The sequence below is a fragment of the Capsicum annuum genome, chromosome 1 (genome assembly GCF_002878395.1).
Source record: "Capsicum annuum cultivar UCD-10X-F1 chromosome 1, UCD10Xv1.1, whole genome shotgun sequence".
NCBI classification, from domain to species: Eukaryota; Viridiplantae; Streptophyta; class Magnoliopsida; order Solanales; family Solanaceae; genus Capsicum; species Capsicum annuum.
This window is the reverse complement of record NC_061111.1, coordinates 30,287,546-30,299,476: the sequence shown is the minus strand read 5'-3', so window position 1 is coordinate 30,299,476 and position 11,931 is coordinate 30,287,546. Positions and strand designations below refer to the sequence as shown.

General features: G+C 36.4%; 1 protein-coding gene across 8 annotated transcripts; it reads right to left on the bottom strand.

Annotated features, from left to right (window-relative positions):
• Nucleotides 1-480: 480 nt before the first annotated feature.
• On the bottom strand, nucleotides 481-11,194 carry LOC107871220 (SH3 domain-containing protein 2). Of its 8 annotated transcripts, none has more exons than XM_047408890.1 (13): nucleotides 10,676-11,194; nucleotides 9,496-9,562; nucleotides 9,333-9,410; nucleotides 6,677-6,790; nucleotides 6,168-6,237; nucleotides 5,934-6,082; nucleotides 5,201-5,302; nucleotides 4,744-4,938; nucleotides 2,637-2,699; nucleotides 2,339-2,473; nucleotides 2,171-2,245; nucleotides 2,028-2,063; nucleotides 481-847 (listed from the first exon to the last, which is right to left on the bottom strand). In XM_047408890.1, exons 3-13 carry the CDS (start codon nucleotides 9,390-9,392, stop codon nucleotides 722-724), a joined length of 1,125 nt encoding a protein of 374 aa, XP_047264846.1. In that variant the 5' UTR covers nucleotides 9,393-9,410; nucleotides 9,496-9,562; nucleotides 10,676-11,194; the 3' UTR covers nucleotides 481-721. The 8 variants fall into 8 exon arrangements, with proteins under 8 accessions (XP_047264846.1, XP_016573585.1, XP_016573576.1 ...); XM_016718099.2 differs by having other exon boundaries at nucleotides 9,333-9,400; XM_016718090.2 differs by having other exon boundaries at nucleotides 9,333-9,562.
• Between the last annotated feature and the right edge of the window lie 737 nt (nucleotides 11,195-11,931).

The window sequence follows — 11,931 nt, the reverse complement described above, 5'->3', positions numbered from 1 at the left end:
TTCAGCCGACACAATTGAGACAAATTAATGTGTCTACATATACGTACTCAAAGCTGAAGTGCTTACTTGTCAGAAGCCAGATTTGAATTACATATTAGGCCTATCACACTAAAATCTTTCAACCTTAAGATTCTATTTTCTGTGCCTGTTGAGCGTGGATGTGTAGAAGAATGTAGTGTTTGCATCACCTTCATAGAACCAATAAATCTAACAAGAAACATTTAAAAGTACTTTGATCAATATGCGTTAGCAATCCAATTTCTGCCATAGAAAATACCAAGCCCTCAGGTTATTGCTTCAATAAAACACAGCTCTTTTCTTGTCAAACATGTCAAAATAGTATAGTAATCTCCATTTTTCTTTCCTTTCCGCGAAGGACTCAATTTCCTTCCCCTTTTGCCAGAACTGTAAGAATTCAGTAGGCGCTGGAACGTTAACTACGGGGAGGATCAGGTTGGGGGGTGAGGACCAACAAGAAGATTGAGATTAGGATCTAGAATGAGTCTGTAATATATATTAATTACATTTTCCTGTATCAAAATTGCCTGATCTTGGGACATCAGCAAATAAATAAACTTGATTATAAGCTTTTGATACATTTACATCAGAAGGGGAAAAAATAGAAGCAAAATGTAGAACTCCTCAAAACACCTATACAAGTGGACATTTACACAAGAAAGACGTTTTATATAAAGGTAGCATGATAGATAAGTGTTTTATCTCATGGTGTGGTATCCTTTTCTGCCATTTTGATTGCTGGCACTTTGTCTGACTTTACAACATAAGCTGAAGGGAACCAACCGGACTTCCCGTTGCACTCTCCTTCAGACCATCCATTCGGAGCTACCTACACATTTAACAAGAATCATATGCAACTTCATTAGAATGCAACTCATTTTGCTTGCCAAACGATTTTCTATTGCCTAGTTAAGCAACAAATATACCTCCAGAAAAGTTATCAACAAAACAAAGCAATGCTACGACACATTTATAAATGTCTGAAGTCATGAGACGTAGAACTCCTAACAAAAGCAAGGCAGCATCCTAGGTCATGAGTGACAAAGAGATAAAAGGATAAGGAAATATTAGAATACACTATGATCCATTGTAAAATTGTCTCTCAATAATGTGCAGCCTACTGAAGGTCTAAGCTTCACACCTCCTTAGACTAAGAGAACATGGCTTCATGAGATAAATGGTATCGTCGCAACCAATTCACGATGAAATTTGAGATACCTAAGCAAACAGCATATGGGGTCAATCATCCAGCTCTTGCCACTGACACATTCTAAATTTTCTAATCCTGGCCCGTCACATCTACTAGCCAACCACAGTTTTACATTTCTGATCCTCGGGGTCATACAACCAGCACCTTCTTTTTTTTCCGTTTCTATGTGGGTGGAATGATATGGAAGTGCCAGCCAGCTTGGATGCACCTTGACTAATCCACAAAGAGATCGGTAAGTCCAAGCTTGGGAAGATGGAAACAATATACCTAGTGTCCCTTCCATAACCAGCAGTTTTTAAGATTCTCCACACCAATCTTCAGTCATCATATACCCCCCCACAGCCCAGAGGGCTCATCTGTTCAGCATATGCAGAAGTTAAAAGGTGGCAGCTTGAGAAAGGAAGATGTCTAAACCCCTCTCTTGTTGGCCATATTTGACTGACCATCCCTCCTTTATTCAGTCTACCACGGATCTGATCCTGATTGAGACTGTCTTAACATTCAGAAGGATTTGATGAAACGTGTTCTTAGGTCCTACAATTACAACTGCTAGAACTAGCTTAGTTGAAAAGTACATGACAGATAAAGAGACCATTGACCTGTAGTTTTGGATTTTGACTGATAACAAAGAAATGGACAATGACAATACCTCACGTACAGCTTACGGCATCGGTTGTTTTTTGCCCAAAAAATGTGAAGGGTTTAATATGTGCCCCATGGTAAGAAAGCACTTAGGACACATGAACATATCATGGAGTAATAAGTATGTAAGATTTGGATCCAAACATAAAGAACTCACACTAAAAACCGTCAAGGTTATTCCAGAAAATGTCAACTTCAGCATCCAAAACACATGAAATAAGACATGCAGTTATTGCAAACAACAGTCAGAGAGGCAATGTAACGTGTCTGTTGCTTTAACTAGGAAATGAAGATAAATACCTGCCGGACTACCACATAATCACCAACCTCTAGACTAAGCTCACCATCTGCTTGGGCATCAAAAGAGTGCATGACCTACCAGCCAAAGAATTGCAGGGATTAAAGAATATTGAAGCGAAAAGCGAAAGATACGAATTTTGAGGACAAAGGAGTATTATGTAGAATTACCTTGGCAATAAAATAGGTAGGACTTTTATCCTCAGCTTCTGGATGCTCAGTTCCATTTGAAGTTGTATCATGCAAAACTCTTGGTGAATTTGAAGATTGTGGAGATGACTCACCTAATTGCTCTTGTACAAGCATCTAACCCCAAGAAAAAAACAAACTATTCATGTCATTATTTTTTTAATCTTATTGTTTCAATGTTGAAGTCTATGATTCTATGCCTTGCAGAAAACAGTAAATCCCTAATAGAATAATTTTATTCTAATGATTTGGACGATATAAAAGGTTTGAATATACATACCTCAGAATGCAACTTCTCCAAAATGGAAAGAACATTCTGGTGATACGATCTTTCAGTATCAACCTGCAAACTAAAATCATTTTTAGATAAACGAATCACACGGATTTCGATCGGAAGTGATCCATGCAGAGACAAAAATGGTTTAGACAAGGAAGTGGTTTTAACAGGAGGCAAGGAAAATTTCACCAAGTGTTCTAGACTTCTTGCACTAAGTACTAGTTAATACAATGAAAAAGCAAGTCTGCCATGAACTTTTTGTTCATTTTAACTTCTGTAGGAAGAAAATTTTAGTCCTAACATTTATTAATAGGGAAGAAAAGCAGAAAGCAAGACCTAGGAGTTCCTAAGCTAAACAAAATAACTAAGAACCTAGGGATGATTGGATGAATGAAATGGTGGACAGGTAGTGCCTGAAAAACAGAAACAGATATTTCTGAATCCCAAGGGCAAGTTCCCCGGGAGAACCCAACAGTTGATGAAAGATTTGAAACTCCAATCTCACAGAAGATCAGTCAAGAGGATATCATGAAAAAAGCACAAAGCATTACATCCATAATATTCATTTTTCTCCACATATTCAGAATTGAAGCGAAATTTTGATTATGACTGATCAAAATTTAATATCACACCCATTATGCCTAAAAATCCCAGATATTTGAGTTGACTGATCATTTGGCCCTCAGCTACATGTGTTTTTTATCAAAATAGTAATTACATTTTATAATTACAAGCTAGTCTTATGATCCTGTTTTTCCAAATGCTACATTAGCTAACTTGATATTTCCCCTATGCTACATTAACTTTGATTATAACTATATTAATCACTATCATGACTTTTAATAGCTGCATTGTCATCAGAATAATAGACAAGTGCATCATAAAATTTAGATGGATCAGCTACTTCCGCGACCTTACCTTCAAAAGATATTCAAAGATACTAACAGGATAATGACATAGGCTACCATTTCTAGATGTGTTTTTGTTGTGGATCCGTGGAAGTCAATTAATTAAATATTTAATTATGTTTTAATAGTTTAATTTATTATTATAGAATAGCGTTTTATATTTTCTACTTTCATAGGGATTAGACTTTCTAGAATAGGGTTTTATATTTCCTACTTTCATAAGGATTAGACTTTCTAGAATAGGGTTTTATTTTTCCTACTTTCATAAGGATTAGACTATTGATGTAATACTCCTATTTAAAAGGGTTTTTGGAGAATAAATTGATAAGTCGTATTACGGCAAAAAGCAAGAGATTGGAGTTCTCTCTTCTATTGAACTCTAAAGGTTTCAGTCTCCCTTTAACGAGCTGAAGAGATCGGAGTTCTCTCTTCCATTGAACTTTAAGGTTTCAGCCTTCCCTTAACGAGCTGAATTTATATGTCGCCCTGTGAATCGATCCTTTCCCCAAAGATCGTACCGGTTTTCCTCTTTCATGGAAAGCATTTTTATTGCGTACTGGTGTTAAGACTACGAAGTATCCACTTCCAATGTGTTCTTTCATTTCAAATGACTGAAGTTAGCATATACAGCTCCTAAAACTAAATTGTATCAATTTAAGGTCATTTGACTAGGCAGTTACAAGGTGAGCCTTGGGGTAACTGGTAAAGTTGTTGCCATGTGACCAGGAGGTCAACGTTCAAGCCTTAGAAAGAGCCTCGGGCACCCTTGTGGCCGGGCACTTCCCCGAACCTTGTGGATAGTGGGAGCTTTAGCGCACCGGGCTGCCCTATTTTGACTGAGCAGTTAAAGTTGGCCAACACAAATCGTGATGTCAGAATAAGGTATATCCTTATAAGTGAAAACATTCACTGTTCCTATTCAACTGAAAGTATATCTTAGCAAGTGGAATTCTGTCAACATTCTGTTTCAAATAAAACCAGTGTCTTCCTTTAAGGCCAAATCAAGACGTTTGACAACTTGATGCACATATAATAGTTTTAAAATGTAGCAATCTCCATTCGTACATTCAGCACACTACAGTTACTTGGGAAACAAAATTTGCAAATAACTAAGCCAACCAATACAACACCAAGATCAAACGCGACACTTCTGTGAGCATAACACACATACAAATTGAATGAACAAAGAGAAACCAGAATACCATGGTAAGAAGCTTTTGGAAAGTAATCTGCTGCTGCTCCTCCTCAACAGATAACATGGCATCAGTTGCTTCTTTGCCAAGAACCAACACAGATGATTTGAGCTCCGACAATCTTGTTTCTGCATTTTTAAGCTTTGCCAAACTTTCAGTAGAAGCTTCCCTAAACTTTGATTGGCGTCTTATCACTTCAGTAGCCTGAATAAAGGAGGGAATCCACTTAGAACTACCAGATTTCCTGCATGATATGATGCAACCTGATACAGAATTGATTACTAACTCCTTGAAAAGGGTGTAGAGATACGCTGATTGAAGGGATACATTCCTTGGTGATGTGTGGCCGAGATCCCTCTGTTTTCTTACTTTTACTTGCTTTATTTTCTTTTGACAAACAACCTTACACATGGAACCCAATCCCAAACACATCCAAAAAGGGAAAAAGTGGAAGGTTGCAAGATACCTGGGATTCGAACTCCTGGCGCATTCTGTCATAACGGTGAGTCAAATGGCGAGCATCTTCTAAAGGAGCACCATGTATTGATGCTCTCAACGGCTCACAAACCTACAGCTAAAAGGAAAAATGATCAAACACTGTGTATTCTAGGAACCAAGAAATGGCCAGAGTCACTATGCCAAATCATAGACTCATCAAGAAAGAAATACTAAAATGCACTAGACATAATACTAGAAAAAGGTTCATCAAGTTATACCATTTGCATGTTTTAACCTGTTGACAGTGAATATCTCTACAAATTTAACCGTCCTAACAACCCCAGATAAAAAGTTCTCATCATAAGTGAATATGTTTACATACTTTAATGCATCATATGATATGTCAGAGGGATACCAAACTATTCATTTCTGTTTTGTTATTTAAACATCAGAAACAGATAGCTTTGTGCTTGACTTATCAAATTCTGCCACGGCGCTTTTTCATTGTATAAAGAGTGAGAAGTGCAACTTTTTGGACCTTATGCATGTCTGTGTTTGTTTTATGTTGCCTAGTTGGTCGTCTCTAGACATCTTTCCTTCTAACTAACAAGAAATGGAGTAAAATAGTAAAAATGGTAAGGAAAAGACAAACAAAAATGAACTTCATCGGTGATCTTCAATCTCTATGATGTAAATATCCTTTTTGTGGTAAGCCATTTGGAGTGTATATGACTGTAAAGCTAAACAAGCATAGATCTAACCTGTTCTCCGAGAACTCCTAGCATAATTTCCCTTTGATCTTCCATTGCAGCATGTGAAGTACCAAATTCCATGGCAACCTTTGGCAAGGTAGAAGGACCATTTTGATTCTCACCACCATATTTATAACAATTGTCCACCAACTTTCTAGCTGCAAGATCAAGCTGAAAGTTGACACTACCATATTCACGTTAAATAACTGAAGCAACATAAGAAATGGATGGAGGTCCACAAACCTATTTCCACTTGTTTTTTACTTGTTGATATATATCCCTCTACACCACGAACAATATCCCTCTGGAAATGCTGTTAAATACAAAGCAGCAAGTTAGATTTTTTCCTTGAAAGAAAGATCCATATGATGCTAACAAAAGGACATTCTTAATAGAATTTTTTTAGTAAGTGTTCAAGATCCCTCTTACTAACTAGAATCAAAGAATTAATAGATTTGTTCTGCCCAAATTGGGAATGCCTAATCTTCTGAACTTCTAATTTGATGATCAAGTTGATTCCATATTGAGCCAAGCTTGAGTTACGCTGTAAGCATTCTCATTATAGCCATTCAGACATATCTAAATAGTACTATGTTTAGATATGGATCTCTACCTACATTCAATTTAGAATTAGGAATACACATAATGGAGCCTGCTTTTTATATATTTCTACTGGGACCCAATTCACTACTTTGAGTTAGAGGACCTCCCTAATAGACAGAAAATCACTAACAAAGTTGTATTGGTGTTACCTTCGCAGCCCTTGTAGACATATATAATTCCTGAAGTCGCTGATGAATCTCCAGTTCTGCTTCATCGACCATTACAGATTCATGGCCCAAGTGCCCCAATTGTCTCAAAATAGCCTAATAAAAAGCAGAACATGAGATCTTTCATGGTAGAAGTCAAAGAACTTACGTAAAATTTCTTCATTGAAACCATGTTTTAATATTACCATACTAGTCTAACCCAAGCATATGATCTCACAAGTCTCAGATTTACTTGTTTAATGTTGCGCTTGAGTCAAGTATTTGGTTCAGCTACTTATGTAATAACCTTACTAGTCAAAGTCATTTTAGTCATCTCCATTTAAACTCATTTTTTTAAACTTTATATCGTTCAACTCAATTTCATCAAAACTCTAAAAATTACAAGACCAGGGAGATGATCCAGGAGTAGGGTTCACTTTTTCTCTTGGAAGATTCTTTGTAGAAAGGCATCTTTCCACTTGCATCTAACAATTATAGTACATCGACTTTCACAATTCATTAATGTTTCTGTTATGTTCAAAAAAATCGGTAAATATTGGTTCAGGATTCATAATGGAAGTCACTTTCACAGGCTAGATCTGCAGAAACAGGAATTAGAACTCACAACAAATTCTTTTCCCCGACGGAAACATTACAGAAAAGAGAAATATGATAGACAGAAACTTATAAATGTAGCAGCATAATTTAAAATTGATCCAATAAAATATTGTATTATAGATTAAGTTGAAGACATGATGCTGGAAAGTAGTTGAGAAGAACAGCTTCTTGTAGCATTCTCATACCAGCTAGAGGTTGATTTTGCAGACATGAGCCGCTAATCAAATGCAACTGTTGTGAGCCAGACATCTAACGATGCACCTCAGAAAGCCGGATAGACACGTGCTATAACTTACAGGGAAGTTGACGGTAGTGGTGCTGATCCAGTAACAATCAGCCCATTAGTCATGTTTAGTCTGTCTCCTTAGGTTCATAGATGAGCAAAGAAAGACAGATTGCTAACAGTAACCAGCACAAGATATGCTAGTAAGTAATAACACTACCTTCATGTAATAAACTCATTTCTGCATAGGGTTCTTTCTGTTTTTCATTACTAAACCTTGGTTTAATAAAAACTGCTTGTTGTGTTATTATGAATTTTCTTTTAGTCTATAATCAAGGTCACATAATCTAACTCAAAATGGAAAATAACATATTATCATCGAAATTACGTATACACCAAATGGGCATAGAGAAAAATGATTCATTCCCCTTTCTAAGAGGAGTAGGATCTTTGCTTGATCTGCCTTCTCCCCTCCTTTCTTCATAGAATATTAGCATCTGGACACCTATACCAAAAACTCAATGCCCAATTTGCATGAAATTGAGGAGCTTAAATCTTTCTCTTCCCCCGCCAACATACCAAAAGGATTTCGGGACTCCCCTCCCTGTTAAGGACCTAAATATTAAATAAGGCCTTGAGGCAGGACGTAAAAGGGAAAGGAATGTATGGGGCAGGTTATGCTGTAAGAAAAGGTGAATACAAGTGTCTTTAACTTTTTTCCAGCTGTACCAAGCAACAGGAGGGGGAGAATAATACTTTGCCTAATGAAAGTAAATCAACAAGTTCCCCTCTGCATTCCCCGTCCCTTCTTACTTGCTCCTAAGATAACTATACTCATAGCTCCAACTAAATGAAGAATAAAGAAAATGTAAGCAAATATATGGGTGACAGTTGACCACTTGACCTTGTACTTATCAGACTAGCATTTCATAGAGTCCGACCGGTTAATAATACTTCTAAGTGTTTGGTTGACAACATACCTCCGAAGTTCGTCAGGAGAATCACCCCTTCTTTAATAGGGTAAACCTCCCCCCGTAGAAAACCCCAAGCCAGGAGAGTAACAATGGCCCTTTCCTACTTTACTCCCTTGTTGGCTCGAACCCCAACCTAATGGTTGGACATCGCGGTTCTAACTTCTAGGCTATCCCACCGAAATCATTTTTAATTTATTTTTCTCTAGTTCTAGCAGCTTGCTATTTCAGTGGTAGCACAAGAATGTTATTGCCTTGCTAAATGTATCACACAACTGCTCTAATTGATGGTAGACTTGTCATCCTTATGCTCAGTGGCATTCACATCCAAGGACAAAGGAACACAAAGCTCAAGAAATCCTCGAGCTACTTTAGATTCCACTGTTTTCTTTCTTAAATAATAATATGTACTACGCTATTCCCAATACCAAAACTAAACCATTGCTCAAAGTACAAAATCAATGTAGTTGCTCGGATGGTAAGCAGCCTCCAACTCCAACTCTAAAGTTGTAGCTTCGAGTCAACAAAGGAGCCAAAAAGGGTGGGACCTTCTGGGGGATTAAAAAGAAAAACTGTACACACACAAATTCTAAACAGGCTTCAAATAAACTTCAAACAACAAAAATCAAACAATACAGTAAGTAGGATGCAATGATATTAATAAAAATGGAATTTTTATCCATATGAATAAGCAACAACTATGCTAGTTGATTAAAAACTTATCTCAACTTGTCTCTCAGAAGTGAGACCCCAAACAAATCTTGGTAAATTGTCACTTCTCCTACCAAATACTTAAGAAACAAATATATCACTGTATTAAATGAGCAAAGTACATAAAAAAGAAAACCTGTTGCTGGTTAGCCACTTGCTCCCTCAATTTAGTGGCTTGTTTCTTTATAGCCTCCATATTATGTCCTTCCCAATTCTTCCCATTAGTATAAATTCAAAATCTTGAAGCAAACCCACTTAAAAACAAGCAAAAGATAAACCAAGAAAGGTGCTTTACATACATGAAGGTTGCCCTTTTTGTCGGAAGGGGAGAATCTATCTTCTCTTTTCGTTACATAAGTGGTTCTGCTGTAAAGGTGAATGTAGGTGTGCTGAGCAACAGGAGGAGAATAATAATTCTTTGTCAAATGAAAGTAAATACAAGTTCCCTTCCTCATACCCCGTCCCTTCTTCTTACTTGCTCGAAAGAAATAAAAAATAAAGAAAATGTAAGCTAATGGCAAAGCAGATAGGAGTGTTAGTTGACCTTGCACTTATCAGACTAGCATTTCATAGAGTCCTTGCAGATAATAATACTTCAAAGTGATTGGTTGACAACATAACTCCGAAGTTTGTCGGGAGAATCACACTTTCTTTTATAGGGTAAACCTCCACCCCAGTAAAACCAAGTCAGGAGAGTAACAATGTATGTTTCCTATTTTACTCCTTCGTTGACTCAAACCCCCAACTTAATGGTTGGAGATCACGGTTCTCACTTCTAGGCTATCCCACGGAATCACAAGTTAAAATTTTACTTTTCTCTAGTTCTAGCAGCTTGTTATTTCATTGGTAGCACAAGAATATTATTGCCTGGCTACATGTATCGCACAACTGCTCTAATTGATGATAGACTTGTCATCTTTATGCTCGGTGACATTCACATCTAAAGGACAAAGGAACACTTTAGGTTCTCAAGGAATCCTCCCAGAACTACTTTAGGTTCCATTGTTTTCTTTCCTAAATATACACTAAGCTATTCACCCAATAGCAAAACTAAACAACTGCTCAAAGTACTAAACCAATGTACACAAACAAGATAAGAGGTAGTTGCTCAAATTGTAAGTAGACACCAACTTCAACTCTAAAGTTGTGGGTTCGAGTCAACAAAGGAGCCAAAAAGGATGCGGGAGCTCCTCGGGGGCAAAGGGCAGCCGGCACACTAAAGCAGGGCCAGACCACAAGGGTCTATTGTAGCAAACAACTTCAAATAAAATAAACCTCAATAATCAAACAGTACAGTACCTCATACTAAGATGCAATAATTTTAATAAAATCCAATCTTTATCCATAAAACAAATAGTAACAAGTATGCTAGTTAATTAAAACTTATCTCTAACTTGTCTCTAACACCCAAATAAAAACTTAGTAAAATGTCACTTCTCCTACCAAATACACTAAAAAAACAAATATAAAAACAGAAACCTGCTGTTGCTTAGCCACTTGCTCCCTCAATTTAGTAGCTTGTTTCTTTATAGCCTCCATAATCAAATCCTGGTCAGTTCTTCCCACAAGTATAAATTCAAAATCTTGATACAACCCCACTTAAATACAAGCAAAAGGGTACCCAAAAAAGGTGCTTTACATACATGGAGGAGAATCTATCTATTTTTTTTTTTTTTACAGGTGGAGTTGGGAACGGGAACAGGAACAGAACATAACAGGAGAGGAAGAACCAATAAGAAAAGAGAAGTGGGGTTTGGTTAGAAATATAAAAAGGCTATAGGACATAGAGAAATAGTGTCGGTTACTGGTGCTGTTACAAATGTAACGCCTAAAGGAAGAAGAATACCAAAAAGGAGAAAGATAGTGGAAAACAGAGAGAAATACATGTACCTTTTTGTTGTTGTTTTAGTACAAGGCTGTCTTTATTAGTGTGAATGTGTGACTAAGTTTTTATGTTTAGTTTGAACGATTATCCGTGTCATTCCTGACATGTTTCACTAACATTCCAGTTGTATGGATTTCCTTTCAGGAACAATCAACAACTGTGCGACTTAACCAAAAAAAAAAAAAAATTGTGGAGTGGTAAGTTTTTTTTTTTATATTTAATTAGAGGTCTTGAATTGATTTTTTTGGGTATGAAATCGTCTTTGCTAGGACCCCAATGTGGGACCTTCTACCTCCGATATGAAATTTTTTAATATAAATTTAGCTCTAATTGGATTTCAATATAAATATCAAACATCAATTAAAAAAAAAAAAACGTGAATGTATGACTCTTTTCCTTTTTCTTTTTTTTTTCCCTCACAAGGACTAGAGCTCCCAAGTTTCTGTGTTTGCTATTTTGGTGATTCGAATTCACTTTCATTTTTTTTATTTTCTTGCAAGTCAAATGAAATTTATAATTTTGTCGTTGAAGAGGTAAGGAAAGTTATTCGAGTACCTCTTTTTTGTTTGAATGTGTAGATTATTTGTTCTTTTGTAAGGACTTTTGTTTTTATAATTGTAGTGTTCAGGTGAGATTGTATGCATTTTGATAAATTTACGAGATATGTATCACCTTTCACTAATAATATGTATCAAATAATTATTTCTACTAAGACTAGGATAAATGAAAAGAAATTACCAAATAATATTTTTGTTGCTTAAATTTAAAATTGAGATGTCATAATTTTCAACCAACTTCATAGATCACTGACTAATGCAATTTGATGCTATGTTCACCAATTCATTTATGT